We start from the raw sequence: 22220 nt of genomic DNA, 5'->3' as shown, positions 1-22220 counted from the left end.
TACAAAAGAAAACTAAGTGATTTTTTTCCTAACAAAATGATTATTTTATTGCTATAATACACAGCAGATAGAAAAGTACCTTTAGCAAATACATATGTAAGCAGTTATTATGGCAAAAACTACTAGTTTAACTTAGGTTTTCCCCAAAAGAACTACTTACTTTGAAAATAACTTAAAACTAGAAATCAGATTATTGGGCTGCTACTTAATGCCTAATAATTTACAAAAGAAGTCAGGTTAAAAGACTTTGCACAGATATTGTTCACATTTACAGCCTTGGCTGAAACCCTGGCCTCTGAGCAAGGAAAGATCTGCTTACAACCGTGTTCCAAGGCTCAGCTCCTTTTCTCCATCTTTAATGGTAGATTTCAAAGAGTTAGCAGTGGCAGAACAGCAATCACTCAAAGCTACAGCTTTGCAGTATACTTTAAGGTCACATGATTGGGCATTTGTTCCACCAGACTTGGGTAAAACAGGTGCGTTCATTTCAACATCAAAGCCAAGGTCTGCAGTGGGCGAGTGCAGAACGGACACATAGTTCAAGCTGCCCCTTCCACCCCGGCGCCCAGGGCCTGGAGAGCCTACATAGTCTATTCTGTTGAGAGCAAGAGTTACTGAGTCCTCAGGGTGTCGTCTGGGCCCAGCAGACAAGTGATCACCAGGGCTTCCTGCACCATGAGCTGCTGCCAAGGCACTGTTTGGTGTGTCTGCCAGCTCGCCCCCAGCCGAGGAAGCACAGGTCTTAGCCTCACCTCAGGGGACCTTTTGGATAGGTCTGATTCCAAATCTTATCTCTGATGAGTCGGTTTGAATTTGGTACCCATTTTTTTAAATTAAAAATCTAGCTTAAAACATAGGTACTACTGTGTCATCAAAATTCCTTTGGCCCTGGGCTGCATTCAGAGACTTATCTGAAAAGGGAAGAAAGTGCTCAATACATACTCTTTGTATTAGGCTACTGGAAATGAATAAATTTAGAATATGGACCTAGGGCAACATGACAATACTAGATGCCTGCTGTAGTTACCTGTTGAAAAGTCAAAAGCTGCTTTCTTCTTTTGTGGAAAGGGCTGGTCGTCAACTTTAACCCTTCACTTCTCAAATGAAAAAACTGAGGTCCAGGGAGACTGCAGCCCCATGGTCAGCCCTTCCTTCCTAAGCCAGCTCTCAACTCAGGGCAGGGATTGTCTTTTTATACAAGCTCCTACCCGAAAACCTTAAGAGCTCTGCATGGCAATAAATAAACAGATGAAAGTAACCATCCAAGGTGGATCCTTGTGTAAGAAAGAGTTTTCCACAGCAGAGGAATCAGGTGTTCCAAAGATACTGCTCAGTTCTGGCTATTCACAGTTTTATAATACACTATAAGAACATTTCAGTCCAGTATACAAAAGATCAAAGCAACGAGTAAGCTTTTCACTTATAACTGACAAAGTAGTGAAAGAGTTTCCCCAGGGGGCAGATTTGGCAAATGAACATTGACTCCATAGAAAGAATGGAAAGGTTAGAAAAGGCATAGAAAAAGGAAGGTGTTCTCTAGGCAACTTTGACCTGTTCTCTTGCTGTCCTTTGAGTGACCTGGAAGGAATATTTCAGAATGGACGTGTTACAAAAGCAATCGAAAGTGAAAGGCACTTTTTCTCCTAAATTCTTGCCTTTAATAATTTCACTAATTCTTGTCAACAATTTTTAATGGGCCTGCTTATTAAAAATAAAAGATCTATGTGGAAATGTGGGAGGATTAGACAAAGGTACCTCCCCTCTGAGAACACCTAACATTACAATATGAAAAGAGCAGCTTCAAGAATCTGAATTTTTTAAATTACCTGTATCAGATGAGTAAAAAGACACTCTAGCCATAACGAATGCTTTCTTAACATGATGGTACCATGTACACACATGAGCAGAGCTGTTCAGGGAGCCTGACTGGGTATGAATTGGGGCTGGCTCCCAGGTGGAGCCTGCTCTTAGAACACACCGAAAGGCTGGAAAGCTCTAATGGGGCTGCTTGCACACACAGTAAGTTTTACTTTTTTCCAGGACAGTGCAGACACTGCCATCGGCTCTAGCCTCACAGGACAGCAGTCATTCTTCAGACTTGTACTCCTGGCTCTGGTGTTGCATCCTGGAAAGGACGCGCTCATAGAACAGCAGGTAGGCGCTGGAGGACAGGACCTCCTGCAGGCTGGCCTTGCGGACAGTGTCATCGGAGACCCATAGCCACTGGTTGCTGGTTGAGAGAGGGTTCCTGGCCGAAGGTGGGGACCGTCGGTAAGTGACAAAGTGTCCAGAGTGCATGTCTCCATGGTGGACGACAACTGCCATCAGCCGGAAGAGGTATGTGGAGGAGCTGAACGACAGGAACACAAGTCAGGGGTTTACAATTTTAACAAAAAAGACTTTATAGACAAAAACAAAAGAATCCTAATGTTAAATAGGAGATCAATACAATGGTAAGTCCATACCACCGAATGCTACACAACTATTAGAATACAGATCGGTATTTACTGGCATGGCAATATGTCCATTCAATGAGTATATATATATATATATATATATATATATATATATATATAGTATTTGTGGATGTTTGTATCAAATGGGTGTGTTTATACTGTATGTATGTGTGTTCACATACCCACATATGACTTTTATAGAGTGCATGACCCTAAATGTTTAATTGGCTATCTCTAGGTGGTATCCCAAGAAATTTTAAATTTTCTTTATATTTTATACATACACACATATATACACACATACATATGCATATGTAAATTTTATGTACTTTAAAAATTCTTAGTTTAAAAGTGATTTCCATTTTGGACAAAAATAAATAGGAATGTGTAATCGTGAAACTTAACCTTAAAATGAAAAATAAACCTCTATATTTTCCGGAATTCGTTTCTGTGAAAAGCTAATTTTAGAAGCTAAGAGCAGTGGTAGCTCTAAGATGGGGATGCAAAGGGCGGCTCACCTGTAGTCGGGAACAACGGGGAGAGGGAAGGGCACTGGCGCTGACAGCGTTGGCAATAAAGATGGGGAGCAGGCGCCATTCATAAAAATCTGGGTTTTGGGGGCCCCTGGCTGATTCAGAACTGCAAGAGAAAAAGGCCCGAGTGAATAAAAATTAGCAGTGGCTCTGTAAACAAAGCCTAGTTTTGATTACCTTAAAAGTTAACTCCCCATAATACTATAAAGAAAAAAACGTATTTCTTTTGGTATTATACGGATCCATAAAATGATCTACCCTTTATCCTTAATACCAAATAGGGATAATCTATCTCAATCCCAAATAGGAAAAACGTATCTAGCTCCAGGTTTATGGCTAGCCTGGGATCTTTGATCTTCCTAGCCCTGTTTGCTAATGGCATGCATCAAATTTAATCAGTAGCTAATTTACTGGCTTTTGACCTAAACCAAGGTTTCTCAACAGTGGCACCATGACGGTTTTGGCTGGATCATTCTTTGTTCTGGGGGCTGTCCTGTGTGTTACAGGATGTTGAATAGCATCTCTGGCCTCACCAGTAGCATCCCTCCCCCAGTAGTGACAGCCAAAAATGTTACCAGATATTGCCTAATGCCCCCTGAGAGGCAAAATCCCTCCAAGTTGAGAACCACTGATCTAAGCATTCTATTTTCTTTAATTCTGTCAGGTTCTAACGAACACCAACATATAACAGCATTAATACATGTTTGTGGGTATAGATAAATAAGGCCATATTTACATGTCTTTTCCTTTCAAGTGTCACTTTTGGAGGCCTTTACGTACCAAGTAGTTTACCGATGACTTTTTTTTTTTTTTTTTTTGGAGACAGGATCTTGCTCTGTTGCCCAGGCTGGAGCACAGTGGCATGATCACAGCTCACTGCAGCCTCAAACTTCTGGGTTCAAGCAATCCTCCCACCTCAGTCTCCCAAAGTGCTGGGATTACAGGTGTGAGCCAACACGACTGGCCCTACTGCTGGCATCTTTAACCACAGTCAGCATGCTCTCAACGTTAGTAAACCTGCACTCCAGCCCAGGAGAGGGGGAAGCTGGGGTGAAGAGGTCTTTAAAACCAGGGCCAAGGACTGAGCCTGAGTCTGCTCCTTACCTCATCTCTTTCTGATGTTAATCTAGTGACTTGATGAGAAAGAGGAAAACATCGTCTCTCTGACATGATGAGGTGTCAGGCCATGCACAAAAAGAACAAAAGGAGTAAGGGACCCGAAAATAGGAAAGTACGAGGTATGAGACGATCCTGACGCAAATGGGGGTGTTAGGCAGGTGCTGAGTTCAGGCTGTGAGCCCTTAAAGGGAGTGGGTTTTCCTCATCTCTAAAGAACTCAATGAGTCACATGAGACACATTTAGAAGACGGCCCAACACTCCATTCTAGGGCCAGTTCTCCCATGTGGTGTTTGCCCTTGGACCAATCATCCAACCCCGTGGAGCCTCCACATTCTTGTCGGTAAGACCGAGAGTGATAAGAGCTACCTGGCTTAACTGAGACCTCAGCTGAGGGCAGTCACGGAATCAGATACAGAATTCGGTAAAGTAGCCATTTCAACCTACAGAAGAGGCTCAGTGATCTTTAGCCAGAACCTGTCCTCCCCACATTTCCTGTACTGACAGGAAATGACACGACTGCAAAAGGAAAAAGAAAAAGATTCACTGGAATGATGTGAGCCAATGATTATATCATTTAGTGGAAAGATCAGAAGGCAAGGCTGCAATTTTAAGCGTTTCTCTCTGTACTTTTTCATCTGGAATATGGTTTCAAAAACGATACATCTCACTACTACATAATTTTAACCTCTTCTAAGAAATGTTCCTTCTTCCACCCCCAATCCTGCTGTTCTCAAGAATTTAAACAACCATTGTACAAGCCTTGTGCTCATGACATAAGGGACCCAGAAGATGGTGATGCCAAACTGCTTTTCTCTGTGCTGAAAATTTCTGCTGCATCAGCTGCTTGTGCACACACCTGGTGTGGGTGCTGCCGGCCCGTCCTGCAGCTCCAGTGTAGGCCCTGGGTTCTTGTTCAGTTTAGGGTTGTATTGACTGGGTTCTGGGGTAGGCCCTGGGTTCTTGTTTAGTTTAGGGTTGTGTTGACTGGGTTTATGTCCAAGGAGGTGGTACTTGTAAATGTCCATCATCAGGAACTCATTGAACTGCACGTGCTCGTGCCGCTTCAGAGGTGTGCCGTGGCTGGACCAGCTCAGCCGCTGTAGGTGGATGCACAGACACTGAGGGAGCTGCAGGTGGAAGAGAAACCAGGAGAACCGAGTTGTTTCAGGGCAAGACACGGGGAGTCCTCAAAACAAAGCCAATAGGGTGTGTGGTGTGGGCTCACCTTCCCTAGTTTTAACTGTTTAACAAAAGTGGTCCTCTGGTGTTCCACCTTTTCCCCGTTCAATGTTCCCTTGGCTTCAATCTGAAATAAAAGAAACATTTCTTTGCAGAAATGCCTAAAATAGCACAGCTATGGAGAGCTGCAGACCACGGTGGTGTTATAGTGGCACACAATTGGCACTTGACTGCTACCTGCTGAAATGAACTCAGCTGCCCAGTGATTAGGGTCATTAAATAACAGAAACATCGGAGGGAAGAGAACATGAAGAGTGAACACTGAAGCTCATGTCTGAAGAGCATGGCATCTATTCTGGTCTCTGTTTTCAGAAATTCTGTTCTATACAGCTCCTCTTGAGTCAGAGGGGAAACAGCTACTGAGGGGAGTCAGGCAGGTAGCACAGGTGAAAAGGAAGGTGTAAAACAAACGGGATTGGAGGCAGCTGCAGCAAACTGGAGAGGGCATGTCTCATCTCAGGGTGACAGTTAAGTTTATTCTTTTTTTTTTTTTTGAAATGGAGTCTCACTCTGTTGCCCAGGTTGGAGTGCAATGGCACGATGATCCTGGCTTACTGCAGCCTCCACCTCCCGGGTTCAAGCGATTCTTCTGCCTCAGCCTCCCAAGTAGCGGGAATTACAGGTGCATGCCACCATACCTGGTTAAAGTTTATTCTTTAAACACTGTGCATGAAACAAAACTCATCTGGGAAAGAGATTTGGTCCATGGGCTGCCAATGTCCAAACCAAGTTAGGGAGAAATAGAAGTGGCTGAAAAGACCCACTGGGTACAGTCAGAAGAGCTCAGGGTCACTGGTGTGAGAGCGCTACATCAGCAGACACAGGCCGGCTGGGAGATGACATCTGGGGTTAAATGCATACCTTTGTACAGTTGTCACACACAACATCCCGCACTGATTCTGATGAGATGAAGTGGTGAAGGCAGTGGTCCAGGGTCAATGGGTGACCCTACAGCATGAGAAGAAGGAAATTACTACAATTCAAAGGACAGCTATACTGAAACTATTAACAGATGGCAGTGAGAAGACCAGAGCTTTATTTTGATGTATGCAGGCAATGAAGTTTTATAGTCACAACTGGATGTTTCCTGGACAAATGTGAGGCTCAAAGCCTCCTAGACTGCTACTACTAACAGATTCTAGAGCATGAGCATGTAACTGGACAAACTTGTGGACTTCCATGCTGTTTTAGGCATCTCTGAATTTGAGGTTAGTGTGTGTGTGCATTAAAAAAGCCAAAATTTCTGGAGCAAAAGAAAAACCATTCATCTTCCTCTCTCCCATAATCATGCCACATATTAAAGTTAAGATGGGTTCAACCAACCATGTATCTGAATAACACATAGTGCCCGAGCCAGAGAAAATGCCTCAAAGCCCTCTCAAATTGAAATGTCTTTGAAACGGACTCCAAATAGACGATAAATCAGTACATACCCATGTGGCAGCTGGAATACTTAGTGAAAGGCTATCGAAGGTATCAAATCGAACAGGACTCTGAAACAAATATTGCAGAAAATCCATAAAAGATTTAGGTTTAATTCAAAGTTTTAAAGATGGAAGATATGACTATGAAACAGTTTAATATTGAGGTGGCCAACATTAACATAGTAAAATGGAATTCTATTATATTAGAATCAAATTCTATTAAAAACAACCTCGTAAACATAAGAAGTACAATAATACTAAAGAATTGCTTGGAACAACTGAAAGATTAAATACCTGACCCAGCAATAATTTTGGGATTTTATTTTAAGGAAATAACCCTGGGCATAACTTACAAGGATATTCATCAACATTATTTATAATAGCAAAAATTTGAATACAGTCAGCCTCACTTAATAATGGGGATACATTCTGAGAAATGCATCCTTAGGCAATTTTGTCACTGTGTCATTTTGTTAGTGACACATTTCGTCAACTGTCATTCATCATTTTGTCATCACAGAACACATTTACGAACACCTAGATGGTGCATCCTACTACACACCTAGGCTATATGGTATAGCTACTGCTCCTAGGCTACAAACCTTACAACGTTACCGTACTGAATGCTGTAAGCAACTGTAACACAATGGGCAGTATTTGTGTATCAAAACATAGAAAAGGTACTGTAAAAATAAAGTATTATAATCTTACGAGACCACCATCATATATGTGGTCTGTCATTGACCAAAACATCACTATGCAGCACGTGACTGTAGGTGAAACTTCTAGCGAATGATTTAATAAATTAGAGCATGTCCACAGAATGAAACACTATGTTAAACAAAATGCAGAACGTATGACCATGTGGAAAGATGTTCATGTTAGATTATTCATTGCAAAAAAGCAGACGATGGAGTAGAGGGAGAGAGTTCCTGCTTTTGGTGATGGCAGAGGTGCTGATGGCAGAGGTGCTTGGGTAAATTAACCTTCCTTGAGATAACAACCGTAAAGTCTGGACCAAGACTATTTGAATGAAGGGAGAGCTACTAAAAGCAGGCAGAAATGAAACAGAAGTCAACTCTTGGAAAAACAGAACTCCATGGATGAGATATGTGTGTTTGTGGCTTTTTTTCCCAGTCGATGTGGTGCTAGGTGGCAAAAAAGCAGCATCCTACAGGATTGACTGGTCAGAAGACAGAGTTCAAGAATCAGGGCTGGTGCAGAGACCAAGGGAAATCCCAGGAAGAAAGGAGACATAGAGGGGATGAACCCCAAAGTTTATACCTAAACTCTATTCAGTTCCAGGGCTGATCCCTGAACCACACATGCACAGGTGGAAACTCCAGTGAGCCTGGCAAAAAGTAGCAGTTGGAAGCTAAAAAAACTGAGCAGAGGTTTTGCTGCCCAATGTAGGGAGACAGAGTTGAGTTTCAGCCCAGCTGGGTTAACTGCAGGCCAGAAGAAAATTAATTTTTCTTCAGAGAAATGAACAGAGTCCCTACTCTCTCTGTCTCTACCATGATGTTAAGAACACAATAAAAAATTACTAAACATAAAATACAAAGAAGTTGGCACACAAGGACCTCACAGATGTATCATAAATATGCTCAAAGATGTAAAGGAAAATATACAGTGACAATGAATGAACAAATTGACAATCTCAGAACAACAATGGAAACGATTAAAAAGAAGGAAATGGAAATTCTGTAACAAAAAACAACACTGACTACAATGTAAAATTTGCATAGGCAGAGATTGGAGATGAAAAAAGAATCAGGCCAGGCATGGTGGCTCACACTTATAATCCCAGCACTTTGGGAGGCTGAAGTGGTAGGATTGCTTGGGCCCAGGAGTTCAGGACCAACCTGAGCAACATAGTGAGACACCGTCTCCACAAAAATTAAAAAAAAAAAAAATCAGCTGGGTGTGGTGGCACAATCTTGTAGTCCCAGCTGCTCAGGGGGCTAAAGGTGGGAGGATGACTTGAGCTTAGGAGGTTGAGGCTGCAGTGAGCTATGATCACATTATTGCACTCCAGACTGGGTGACAGAGCTAAGACCCTATCTCAAAAAAAAGAAAAAAAAAAAAAAAAAAAAGAAAGAAAAGGAAAAAATCAGTATCAGTGAACAGTGAACATGAAGATAAGTCAACAGAAATGATCTAAAGAACACACAGAAAAAGACTGAATAAAATTGAACAAGACCTCAGTGACCCATGGAGCCACATTAAGTAAACTAGCAAGTGAAAAATGGGCATAAAATCTTTGTGGAAAAAATAATGGCCAAGAATTTTCAAATTTGGTTAAAAAAAATTACAGATTTAAGAAACTCAGCAAATCCCAAACAAAATAAATACAAAGAAAATCACATCTATGCACAGCATGAATAAAGAGAAAATCTTGTAAGCAGTGTAAGCAGAAGAAAAAGAAATGAGATTTCACATAAAAAAGAATGATATAAATAACACTGATGGAAAAAATGGAGGCCAGAAGACAATAGAACAATGTCCTTAAAGTGATGAATTTAAAATAAACCAAAGAAAAATAAGGGCATCACTGTCAACCCAAAGTTCTATATTCAGCAGTACTATCCTTCAAAAATGAAGGCAGAACAAAAATTTTCATGTAAATGAAATCTATCTGTCACCAGTCCACCTATAGGAAATGTTTTAAAAGAATGTTTTTAGGCTGAAAGGGAAAAAAACATCAAATGAATTTTGATCTACAAGAAAGACTGCAAACAACAAAAGTGATAAATATAGTTTTTTTCTATTAATTTCTTTAATAGAAGGTAACTCTTGCAAACTATTGTTGGGAATGTAAATTGGTAAAACTATTTTTTTTTTTTTTGAGACATCATCTTGCTCTGTTGCCCAGGCTGGAGTACAGTGGCTCGATCTCAGCTCACCACAACCTCTGCCTCCCAGGTTCAAGCCATTCTCCTGCCTCAGCCTCCTGAGTAGCTGGGATTACAGGCGTGTGCCACCACGACAGGCTAATTTTTGTATTTTGAGTAGAGATTGGGTTTCACCATATTGGCCAGACTGGTCTTGAACTCCTGACCTTATGATCCACCCGCCTTGGCCTCCCAAAGTGCTGGGATTATAGGCATGAGCCACCACACACGGCTGGTGCAACTATTATGGGAAATGGTATGGAGGTCCTTCAAAAAGTTAAGGACAGAACTATATGAACTAGCAACATCACTTCTGAGTATATATCCAAAGAAAATGAAATAAAACACACATAACTGTTTAAAGCAAAAACTATGACACAGTATTGTGGGGTTTATAATATACGTACAATGGCACAAAGGCTGGGGTAACAGAACTATACTTTTGTAATATTCCAATATTTTACATGAAGAAGTATAATATTAACTCTAAATAGAATGTGATAAGGTAAAATTGCATAAGGTAATCACACACACACACACCACACACATAAACATGTAAGAGTAAAGCTAAAAGGCCAACAAAGGTATTAAAACAGAATACTAAAAAGCATTTCATTAACCTGAAAGAAGCCAGTGGAGGAGGAACACAGGAACAAGAAAATAGGTAAGACAAACAGAAAACAAATGGCAAAATGGCAGACCTAAATCTAACCATATCAATACTTACATTAAATGTAAATGGACTAAACATTCCAACTGAAAGATTGTCAAGCTGGATAAAAAGCAAGACCCATTATATGCTGTCTGCAAAGCCACACTTTAAATACAAAGGCGGAAAATAACAGAAAGAAATTACTAAATAAACATTAGCTGGATTAAAAATGAATCATTTAAATAGAGTTCAAGTAAAGGAGTCAGCAGAGATGAAGAGGGACAATTTATCATGACAAGATGAGTCAACTCATCATAATACGTATGCTTGTATTCGATAACAAAGTTAAAAAAATAGCAGAAATACAGCTAAAGAAAAACATATTTTAGCAAACACTTAAGGAAGAAATAATACCAATATTAAACAAAATCTTTCAGTAAACAGAGGAGGGAACATTTTCCAGCCTATTTTATGAGGCTAGTATAATCCTTATGACAAAGCCTGACAAAGACATCACAAGAGAAGAAGGTGTAAGAACAATGTTCCTCATAAACATAGATACTAATATCCTTTAGGAAATATTAGCAAATCAAATTCAATAATATATAAAAAGAACAAAGCATCATGATCAAGTGGGGTTTATCCTAGAAATAAAAGGCTGGTTTAACATGAGAAAAAATCAATCACTGTAATTCACCATGTTAACAGAAGAAGAGAATCAAATAGGATTATCTCAATAGATGCAGAAAAGCATGACAAAATTCAATCACTATTACAAAAATTATTAGCAAACTAGGAACAGAGGGAACTTTCTCAGTATGACAAAGGGGTATACTAAAACCTAAAGCTAATATCATACTTAATTATGAAACACCAAATACTTGCTTCAGAAGATTTGAAACAAAGCAAAGATGTCTGCTATCATCACTCTTATTTAACTCAGCCAGGAAAATAAGGCAAAGGAAAAAAAGGAATAAAGACTGGACTGGAAAGGAAGAACTAAAACTATTTCCATTCTTAAGGAACATGACTGCTTACATGCACAGAGAATGCTAAGAATACATAATAAAACTTCTACAGCTTCCAGAAGTAACTAATGTTTACAATATCTCAAGATATAAGGTCAATACATAAACAACTGTATGTCTACATACTAGTGGCAAACAATTTGAAAATAAAAAAATGTTAATTCCACTTACAATAATAGCAAAACAAATAAAATGCAAGAAAAAAGATGAATAGTCAACTTACAGATTATAGTTCCTTAACATATCTTACATATCTTTTAATATATGAAGCTTATTTAAAAAAAAAAACATTCAACATATTAGTCTTCAAGGTAATGCCACTCAGAACTGCAATGACACAGCAAAGGAAACAATCAGCAAAATGAAAAAGGAACATATGGAATGGGAGAAAATATTAACAAACCATATATCTGATAAGGTATTAATATGCAAAATATATAAGGAATTCATATGGGTCAACAGCAAAAAAAAAAAAGCAATAAACAAAACAAAACAAAAAACATGATTAAAAAATGGGCAAAGGATCTGAATAGACACTTTCCAAAAAAAGACATACAAATGGCCAGCAGATATATGAAAAGGCACTCAATACCACTAATCATCAAGGAAATGCAAATAAAACCACAAAGAGCGATTACCTCACACCTGTTAGGATGGCTATTACCAAAAAGACAGCATGTGCCGGGCACGATGGCTCATGCCTATAATCCCAGCACTTTGAGATGCCAAGACAGGTAGATCACCTGAGGTCAGGAGTTCAAGACTAGCCCAGTCAACATGGTGAAACCCTTTCTCTACTAAAAATACAAAAGATTAGCTGGGCGTGTTGGCAGGGGCCTGTAATCCCAGCTACTGGGAGACTGACATGGGAGAATCACTTGAACCTTGAACCCAGGAGGCAGAAGTTGCAGTGAGCCAAGATGGCGTTTTTGCACTCCAGCCTGGGTGCCACAGAGTGAGACTCCGTCTCAAAAAAAAAAAAAACAAAAAAAACCAGTATGTAACAAGTGTTGGCAAGGGTGTGGAGAGAAGGCAACTCTTGCACACTGTTGGTGGGAATGTAAATGGAAAACAGTATGGAGGTTCCTCAAAAAGTTAAGCATAGAATTACTATATGAACTAACAATACCATTCCTAGGTATATATCCAAAGGAAATGAAACCAGGATCTCAAAGATAAATTTGCAAAACAATGTTCACTGTAGCATTATTCACTATAGCCAAGATATGGAATGTCCACAGACAGATGAATGAGAAAATGTGTATTTCAACAAATACGCACAAGCTGCACAGAACATAAAATAAAAAGTTATTTTAAGACCTCAAAAGCAACGGGGAAAAAAACAGCCCTAGAATCTACTGTGTCCAACCATGAGCGCAGACTCAACCACAAGACTTGAGACCCTGCCAATCCGCCGTGGGTCTGCTGTTCTTGGTGCAGAAGATGCCATCTGAAGATCAAATGCCATGTTGACACTGACCAAAGTGGGGCAGTCAGTCCACCCACCAGTGTGCAGAGGCCAGGTAGTCACCAACACCAGTGACCAATGTCAGTTCATTCTCTAGGTCCTTTCAAGAATCCTAACTTTTGGAAAACCTTGCCCGGAAATATCAAGTGTTGGTATTGTATTTACCTGATGTTCACAGTGTTTGCAGACCATATTACTTGTGAGTCTTCCATGAAAAGGATGTTGAGACTTCCAGTGATTGGATGTGGGGTGAGGTGACCCTGGAATGCAAAAATTCTTTTGATATGTCACTTTTAGCTCTTTGGCACCACACTCAACATTCACTTTCCTTTCTAGTATGTGGTAGAAACCCCCTCTGGAGAAAAAAAGTTCTTGAAAAGCACATTGAAATAGCTTTCCTCTTTGACTTTCATCCAAAAGACATCCCATTCCTTCGTAGGAGAATTTACACAGATCTATCTTTACATGTGGTTTCTGTATAACGGGTAGAGCCACATTTAAAACGGAATTTATGTTTAATAATGTCTTTTTACAAACATACTCTTAAAATGTTTGAGATGTCAAAAGAAGGAAACCACCAGTGAACATTCCATAAAGTGAGATAAAAATCTGAAATAATCAGAATAAGAAAGTTCTGAATAACTGGGTCTTTCTTTGGCTAAAATGGGGGTTAGTGGAAAGAACACAGTGAAAAACCTGGGCTCTGGAGTCAGGTAGCCCAGGGATCAGTTCTGGCTCTGCTTCTTACTTGCTACCTGACCCGGGAATGCCTTTAATCTCTGCAAGCCTCAGTTTGCAGAAAATTGGGATAGTTATTATCCCATTATCTCCAGTATCATCAACTTTGTAGAGTTGTTTAACGAAGCTTAAATGAGATAATGCAATGCCTGGCAAACAGCATGGGCTCAGAAAATATTTATTCCTATTACTACACAGAGGAATTGATATGCTAATTGTATTGTTTAAGTCTTAAGAAAACAATTTCCTTCTAAGAATGACTATGGTAATATGCAGCAAAATTTGGCAACATTGGAAATGCTAAGGACACGACAGACTCATCAGCTTATTATGTTCTTCCCAGGATCAATTTGAAAAGGTAAAAAGTACACCCTTGTGTGAAGTACAAATAAGCCAGTTTGAGAAAAGTAAGCTGGGCTGGGGTACAAGGGAACACCAAGAGAATCATGTAAAGCTGTTTCCAAAATACAAGTTCCTTGGCAAGTACATCACATTTCAAGCTGGCCTGTATGTCACCAGAAAAAAAATATTTTTAAAACAAGCAAATTATTATCATATCTTAAAAGTACACGTCTTATGTGTTATATTTCAATGGAAAACGGCTACCTCTTGTGCGGCAGGTAATTTGTTTGGGAGTTATTTCTGACTGCTGCTGTAGGGGGAAAAAAAAAACCAGACTGAAAATCATGCTATAATCCCTTTTACCACCCTCACCCCACCCCTACATCTTACAAGTTTCTGTGTTGATTACATCACTAAAAATCAACTTTTAACAAAGCTCAGGTTTCTAAAGGTAGCCTCAATTAGCCTATCTGGCTGGATACTATGCATATTCCTTCATCAAATGCAACAGAAACATGTTTCCTCTCTCCAGAATATTTTCATCTTTACTGGTTAACTTTTATCAACTCCCCGGATATTTACTCTGTTACAGGGAAATGAGGGCTCATTTAGCATTCCTATGGCCCTTGTTCCCCTGTATTAAATAGAAAAAAATAACACATTTTTCTTCTGAAAGCCAACACAAATTGCAGCAATGAGTCATTTGAAAGAGTCTTGACACCCCTAATCAGAGTTGCCAACTGCAAAGCATGTAGTTTAAGACCCTCCCCTGGCCTTACTCCCACCACTGATTTTTACTGAATCTTACTTTTGAGTTTAAAGTTGTACAAAGATTACACTTGCCTCTCCTATACTTATTAAATGTGCACAATCTGCACAGAACATGTTGGAAATGTTCATGGTTTACCTCCAGGGAATGCACATCAAACAAATGCGTGACCCGAGGCTGGCGGTCTCGCTCATCTTCCAATGATGAAGTAATGACATGGAACAATTCGTGAGCATCCTGTCAAAGAGCAAAGCATTCTTTAGAGAGGCCGGGTGAGGCAAGAACAAGATCAGAACCACCCCTGTCAGCAGATGCCCTATAGTGAATGTGGGTAGAATTTGCTTTCTACCTTCTCAAGGCTCAGCTCATTAAAGGAAAACAGTTAGGTCCTAGACACTGTCACGAGTAAAGACCCTCAACCAAGAGGTCCAGGAGCAGAGAGAGGACAGAAAGCCAGGCAGCTGCTTTCATGCCAGCAATCTGCGAGACTGTCCTGTTTCACTGAGACAGTCCTGACCTCTGCTCCAGTTGACTTCAAAAGATTATGCTTTTTGTTAATTGTGGTAAAATATGCATATCATAAAATCTATCATCTTAACCATTTTTACACGAATGATTCTGTGGCATTACGTACATTCATGTTATGCAATCCCCACTGCCATCCATCTTCAGAACTTTTTCATCTTCCTCAGCTGAAATGCCATACCTGTTAAACACTAACTCTCCATTTCCCCTTCCCCTGCCTCGGCACCTACCATTCTTTCTGTCTCTAGGAATCTGCCTACTGTAGGAACCTCATACAAGTGGAATCATACAGTGTTTGTCTTTGTAACTGGCTTACTTTCCTTAGCACAATGTCTTCAAGGTGCATCCATGCTGTAGCATATGGCAGAATTTCCTTCCTTTCTAAGGCCGAATAATAATTCATTGCATGAAAATTTTGTTTACCTGTTTATCCGCTGATGAACACTTGGGTTGCTTCTACCTCTTGCCTATTGCGAATATGCTGCTATGAACCTCAGTAGATAAATACCTTCTTGAGTCCCTGCTTTTAATTATTTCCATTTGTACCCAGCAGTGGGATTGCTGGATCCAATGGCATGGAACTATCTTGAAAGATCAACTCAAATAGCCCTGTCCCCAAAAACCCAAGCCATCCCTCACTCTTCCGAGAGTAACAGGATCACAACACAGGCCTTCTGCTTCTCCTCCTGGCGCCCCCTACACTGCCACCAGAGCAGTCCTTTAAAAGGCAGATAGCTTTACTCTTCTGCTTTTAACTTTCCAATGGCTTCTACTTAGAGTAAAACCTACCATTCTTATCTGGCCTACAAAGCCCCCAATGTTCACAATGCCCCCCGCCCCTAGCCTCTTTTGTGTTCCTTGGACACATTCAGCTTATTCCCATTTCGGGCTGTGCTCAGGCCTTCACACCGCTACCTCCTGTCCTTCAGGTCTCTGACAAAGAGCTCCTACGCAGGGCATACTCCACAACCAACTATCCAAGGCTGCCTCCACCTCCCTGAACCCAGCCTACCCCCAGCCAATTCAGCAAAGGCCCCTCCTCCAAAATATGCCCCAAATTCCTGAGGCCTCTCAGCTTCCCTGCCTCAACCCCAGTCAGAGCCGAGCCATCTCAGCCAGATCACCGCAGTGGCCTCCCACCTCTCTTCGCAGCTTGCATTCTTACCCCTCCAGCTTTCCTTTTCTAACAAGTCACATCAAACTAGTCCCTCGTTCAAAGCCCTCTAGTGACTCCCTGCTGTACACATGATAGAATCTGAAGCTGCCCATGGCCTCCCAGTCCCTGCACGATCTGCTCCCTGCCAACTTCCATCAGTCCCTCTCCTCCGCCGCCCCCCCTACCCTGGCCTCCCTGCCATTCTCCACAGGCAGCTTTATAACCGTCTCCAGACTTCCACCCTAGCTTCTTCCTCTGTCTGGAATGCTGTGTACCCAGGTCTCCACACACTTCACTCTCTTTTGTACTTCAGGTCTCCGCTGAAACCTCACCTCCCGAGAGGGGCCTCCCTACCTGGAGCAGTCTCCCCCTGTGGCTTGGTTCCTCCTCCCCTGCCCTCCCCACCCATGCCATGTCATACCAGACAGTTTCTTGCTGGCATATCCTGAAATTCCCTGCTTATTGTCTGTACCGACCCCAGCCCACTATCCTTATCCCCAACTTGAATCCCAGCTCCAAGAGAGCAGGCAACACCTGTAGGTCATGTCTGCTGCTACAACCCCATTGCCCTCCACAGGCCCCACCCCAGGCAGGCATTCAGTAAATACTTGTTGCCTATATAAATGAATTTCCTTCTGGGCTATAAACTGCAGTATAAAGTGCAAGTAGAAATCCAAAGGTACATAAGGCAAGGCTCTGGCCCCTGAGGGACTCACAATCCAGGGGAGGTATGGCAGCCCAGCCATTAGCCAACAGCACATCAGGGCTGCAACCCTGTGACAAGCAGGAAGCAGGGGCGCCGGAGGAGAATCAGCACTTCCTGGGAGGCTCAAGGAGCCCTAAAACACCAGGCATCTGGGCCCAGCCTTGAAGCAGATCCCAAGGCAGGATGGAGGTGGATCTATAACCTAACCTGGGGGCCAGCCATGTAATGACTAGGCCTTGAGGAAAGGGACAGCATTGCAGAGGAGCAGAGCTTGAATGTGCACTGTAGCACCAGACTGATTTAAATCCTGGTTCTGCCTCTTAAATAGCTGTGTGACTCTGGGCAAATCATTCCACTTCTCTGAACCTCAGTGTTTCTATCTGTAAAACGGGGATAACAGTAGCTCCTTACAGGGTTATTTTGATAATAAAATCAGGTAATTTGCATAAAGCAAGCACTTAGCCCAATGCATCTTCTGAAGCTCTAGCTTTAGACAAAGAAAATGGGAAAGTCTGATCCTGATTGACCAGATCACCGATAATAGAGATGTGGGCAAGGCCCATGCTAGATGCTCTGGGTACCTTCAAAGAGGAAAAGGCCACTGGACAGACATGTTCATCTCTTTTTCCTGCAGACTATAGCATCACGTGGGCTCAGTGACTGCTGTGGAATGAAGATGTTGGAAATACTTCCAAGGAGTGACTCGGACTTAAGTGAGTCCTTGATGAAGTCAGACTTTAAAAAAGTGATCTGATGGCCTTGGCAACTGAATCTCAAAGTTATTCTCTCAGTTTAGGGAAATGTAAAATGTAGCTAAATAATTCCACTTACCAGAGGAGGATTTTAAAAGTATTTTCTAAGTAGAAAAACATTGCAACATACAATTGAATTAATTGAGATACATTTTAAGAAAGTATAGCTATCACTACCACCATGTCTAAAAAGTGACCAGTGGCTTCAGAATAAAGCAAAAACAAGAGAACATCTTTAAAAATAAGGGGAGCTGGAAAGCCTCCCCACCTCCCTTTGCAAAAGTTTCTCAATGTCCCTCACGTCAACCCCACAGTTTTGGGAGGTCCAAGATGCCACCTCCCATTTCTCTGGACAGTGGCGGCAGAAGACACCTACACAAAGCTGGACAAGGCCATGTTGGAAGTGTGGCTGCGGAGGATGCACCCGTATGCCACCGCGGGCTAGATTTTTTCATCCCTAGAGCTTCACTCTTTTGGCCCCAGTTTCAGACTCGTTGTTGCTAGTGGTCTGGCAGGGAGGAGGGTGGTCAAGTTCCAAAGGTAGCGAAGCTGCAGTTGTGGAAAAGGGAGGTGGGAGTGACTCAATACGGCCTTGGAATTGCATATGACATCTGCTTCAGGTTTGGGGCCACTTTAAGCCAAGCTCTGAAGATGGATTTTTTTAAAAATGAGGGTGAGGTCCAGAAAAGAGTCTTACCTGAAACTCGGAGCCTCCAAGTTTGTAAAGTCACCTACCTCTTTCTAAAGAACCCAGGTGTCCCTATCACTTACTGGAGTGCCAAGTCACTCAAGAACTAAAAAGAATTTTGCTCTTTGGCAACTGTGTGTTTATGTCCCATCCCACTAACCTTCTATCCACTGGGTGAAAACCAGCTACATCTCCCCTCTGATCATGTTTTGGTACTCTGGTCCCAAAACATTCAAGTTGTCTAAAATGTCCCAGGCAACTGCAAGGTCAGGCCCCAAGTCAGGAGGGGAAAGGATTCTCCAAGCTAAGCCTGTTTGAATGTTGTATTCACCTGTTCTTCAAATGATGAGATCTGCCATCTGTACATTCTTAAGACATCCAACAAGCAGCTTGCATCCAAGACCTCATCATCAGTAACTTCCTGGCAGGATAAGGCTGGAAACAAAAAAGGTAAGACAATTATTAAATTCACCAGCATAACTAACCAGAAAACCTGCACAGTATAACGTATCAATCAAAGTTAATTAAAAATTTACGGACTGAAGGATTCACCCTAGAATTAGATATTTTTCATCATTCTTTGTAGCTTTACCCAATGCTTAGTACTCTATTAGGCACTTTATGTTTATTGAATGAATGTAATTTTTCATGAGGCTGCAGCATTTAAATGAAGTAACTGATTCCTGGATCTTCACACTATCATCATCAATATAAATTTGTTGCAAGGTTCTTATTGAGTAAAATGATTTTAATTCGCAACTCTCAGGTTTGGAGAGCCCTTAAACATTCACCTAGTCCAACCCCATATCCAGTGCTACACTCCTCTCCACAGGGCTGTTTCCCATCACTGTAAGGCCTTTGCTTCTATTTGTTTGCATTTGCGTTTCTGATTTTCAAAGCAAAGTATCAAGCTATATGCAGCAGCCTGAAAGAAGGGTCTTTTGCATGATTTCTCTCTCTCTCTCTCTCTCTCTCTCTCTCTCTCTCTCTCTCTCTCACTTTTGGCACAGAGTCTTGTTCTGTTGCCTAGGCTGGAGTGCACTGGTGCGATATCAGCTCACTGCAACCTCTGTGTCCTGGGTTCAAGTGATTTTCCTGCCTCAGCCTCCTGAGTAGCTGGGATTACAGGTATGCGCTACCACACCTGGCTAATTTTTTGTATTTTTAGTAGTGATGGGGTTCCACCATGTTGGCCAGGCTGGTCTTGAACTCCTAACCTCATGATCTGCCCACCTCAGCCTCCCAAGGTGCTAGGATTACAGGTGTGAGCCACCTTACCCGGCTGAGTGGTTTACTTTTCAATCACAGGTAGAATAGGCCTAAAAAAAGGTTGATGGGTTTATGAATTTATATTATAATTACTTCTAGACCAAGGATTGGCACTTTTTTTGTAAAAGGCCAGATAATAAACATCTTAGGCTTGTTTCTTTTTGTTTGTTTTTATTTTGTTTGAGACAAGGTCTCATTCTGTCAGGGTAGGGTGCAGTGGCATGATCTCGGCTCACTGCAGCCTCAACCTCCTGGCCCCAAGCAATCCTCCCACCTCAGCCTCCTGAGGAGCTGAGACTACAGGAATATACCCTTGTGCTCAGCTAATTTTTATATTTTTTTGTGGTGACAGAGTTCCACTGTGTTGCCCAGGCTAGTCTTGAGTTTCTGAGCTCAAGTGATCTGCCCGCCTCAGCCTCCCACGGTGCTGGGATTACAGCCATAAGCCCTGTGCCTGGCTACATCTTAGGCTTTGTGGACCACAGGGTCTCTGTTGCAATTACTCAATGCTGCCATTGCAGCACAAAAGCAGCCATAGATGTAAAAAGAAAGTAACATTTGAGGACCTTCTATATGTATTATGCCAAGGGGAAAAGAGCTGGAAATAGTCATGTAACACAGCGCTTTTCATCTCTGGCACATGGCCGCTGCTTTCTGACCTTTGTGTTGAGATGTTACACATTAACCAGACTCCCTGCTCTTCACTCAAACCTAGGCTGAATGACACTGGAGATAGAGACCCTTGTGATTATTATCTCTTTAGAAGAGAAGGGTGGGCAACCCCCTAAGAGTGTAATCCACAGTAGCCAATCCAATCTTACATCTGTATGTTAGCCGCTGTAGGGAAAATGATCTAATTCTGTTCAGAACCTCCATTTTTGTCTATATAAATGATCCGTACTTTTCCCCACACTGGGAGCACTGATCACCATTTCCTGGTCTTTGTGTGTCCCCCAGGCAACTACCTTCACAATTTGTGCTTGAATAAACTCTTTTAGCTGGATCTTGAACCCTTTGATTATTTTAGGTTGAAATAGGCAATACCTAAACAAATGGGCATGACTGTGTTCCAATAAAACTTTATTGACAAAAATAGGTGGTGGCCTGGATTTGGCCCATGGGCCATCGTGTGCAGACTCCTGACTTGGCCACCCTCCTTCCTGTCTCATGTTACACTGGACCAATACTGCTAGAGTGTGAGAGAGAAAAATGTAGGAGCCTACCTCTCAGTGCAGTTTCTGGAAGTTCAGTGACTCCCAAGATACAGTAGGCCAGCCTGTTTCTCCTTTCTGATTTGCCATCAATGGACTTGAAAGATTCCTTTAAAGCCCAGACTTCTGGGCTGCTCTGTCTATGGAGTAGCCATTCTTTTATTCCTTTACTTTCTTAATAAACTTGCTTTCACTTTAAAATCATAATAATAATAAATCCTAGGCTTCTGCATCAGTGTGCATATACTCTGGGCCAGCCCTTTCCCTCCCAGGACAAAGGGGCAGGGTTGGGAAAGGAATTGCACTTTTCTCCCTCACCCCTTAGGCAGCCATTCTGTTAGCTCCCACGCCACCGGCCACCCCCCAAAGGAAAATTTTAATGCCCCCTTTAACTCAATTTTGTCTAAAATACTATGGGCAATTTGGCAATATCTACTAACATTTTTGTGTCCTACAATCCAGCAATTTTACTTTCTCAGGATCTACCCTAGAGAAATGCATGCTTGGCCGAGCGAGGTGGCTCACACCTGTAATCCCAGCACTTTGGGAGGCCAAGGCGGGCAGATCACGAGGTCAACAGATCAAGACCATCCTGGCCAAAAACCCCGTCTCTACTAAAAATACAAAAATTAGCTGGTTGTGGTGGCGTGTGCCTGTAGTCCCAGCTGCTTGGGAGGCTGAGGCGGGATAATTGCGTGAACCCGGGAGGCAGAGGTTGCTGTAAGCCAAGATCCTGCCACTGCACTCCAGCAGTGCTCCATGTAACTTATCATTAGGGAAATGCAAATTAAAATGATACCATGCTGTTAGCATGGCTACTAGCAATAAAAACAGGAAATAACATGTATTGGTGAGGAGAAACTGGAACGTTGTGCATTGCTGGTGGAATTATAAAACTGTGCACTCCAGCCTGGGCAACAGAACAAGACTCTGCCCCAAAAAAAGAAAAAAAGGGAATGAGGTTTGCAAATCACATCTGATAAGGAATTAATATCCAGAATATGTAAACTTAGAACTTATAAAACTCAACAACAACAAAAAAACCCAAATAAGGCCAGGTGTGTGGCTCACATCTGTAATCCCAGCACTTTGGGAGGTAGAGGTAGGCAGATCACAAGGTCAAGAGATAGAGACCATTGTGGCCACGAAACATGGTGAAACCCCATCTCTAATAAAAATACAAAAATTAGCTGGGTGTGGTGGTGTGCACCTGTAGTCTCAGCTACTCGGGAGGCTGAGGCAGGAGAATG

At 41.8% G+C, this 22220-nt stretch overlaps 1 protein-coding gene across 2 annotated transcripts in view; it reads right to left on the bottom strand.

The window, feature by feature from the left end:
- Positions 1-23: 23 nt before the first annotated feature.
- The window catches only part of USP30 (ubiquitin specific peptidase 30), a 34150-nt gene continuing 11953 nt past the window's right edge, over positions 24-22220 (bottom strand). Inside the window, exons 4-13 of one of the 2 annotated variants that reach the window (XM_032300741.1) lie at positions 18822-18925; positions 14802-14900; positions 14159-14204; positions 12980-13074; positions 6782-6841; positions 6210-6296; positions 5335-5415; positions 4966-5236; positions 2975-3095; positions 24-2350 (exon numbers count right to left, since the gene is read on the bottom strand). In XM_032300741.1, coding sequence (XP_032156632.1) covers positions 2086-2350; positions 2975-3095; positions 4966-5236; positions 5335-5415; positions 6210-6296; positions 6782-6841; positions 12980-13074; positions 14159-14204; positions 14802-14900; positions 18822-18925 — 1229 coding nt within the window. In that variant the 3' untranslated portion in view covers positions 24-2085. The remainder of the gene's footprint in view (positions 2351-2974; positions 3096-4965; positions 5237-5334; positions 5416-6209; positions 6297-6781; positions 6842-12979; positions 13075-14158; positions 14205-14801; positions 14901-18821; positions 18926-22220) is intronic. The other variant, XM_032300750.1, reaches the window with a different exon arrangement.

The sequence above is a fragment of the Sapajus apella genome, unplaced genomic scaffold (assembly GCF_009761245.1).
Source record: "Sapajus apella isolate SASKATOON/1434 unplaced genomic scaffold, GSC_monkey_1.0 scaffold2, whole genome shotgun sequence".
NCBI lineage: Eukaryota > Metazoa > Chordata > Mammalia > Primates > Cebidae > Sapajus > Sapajus apella.
The sequence above is the reverse complement of the archived record's forward strand: the minus strand, read 5'-3'. Positions and strand labels throughout refer to the sequence as shown.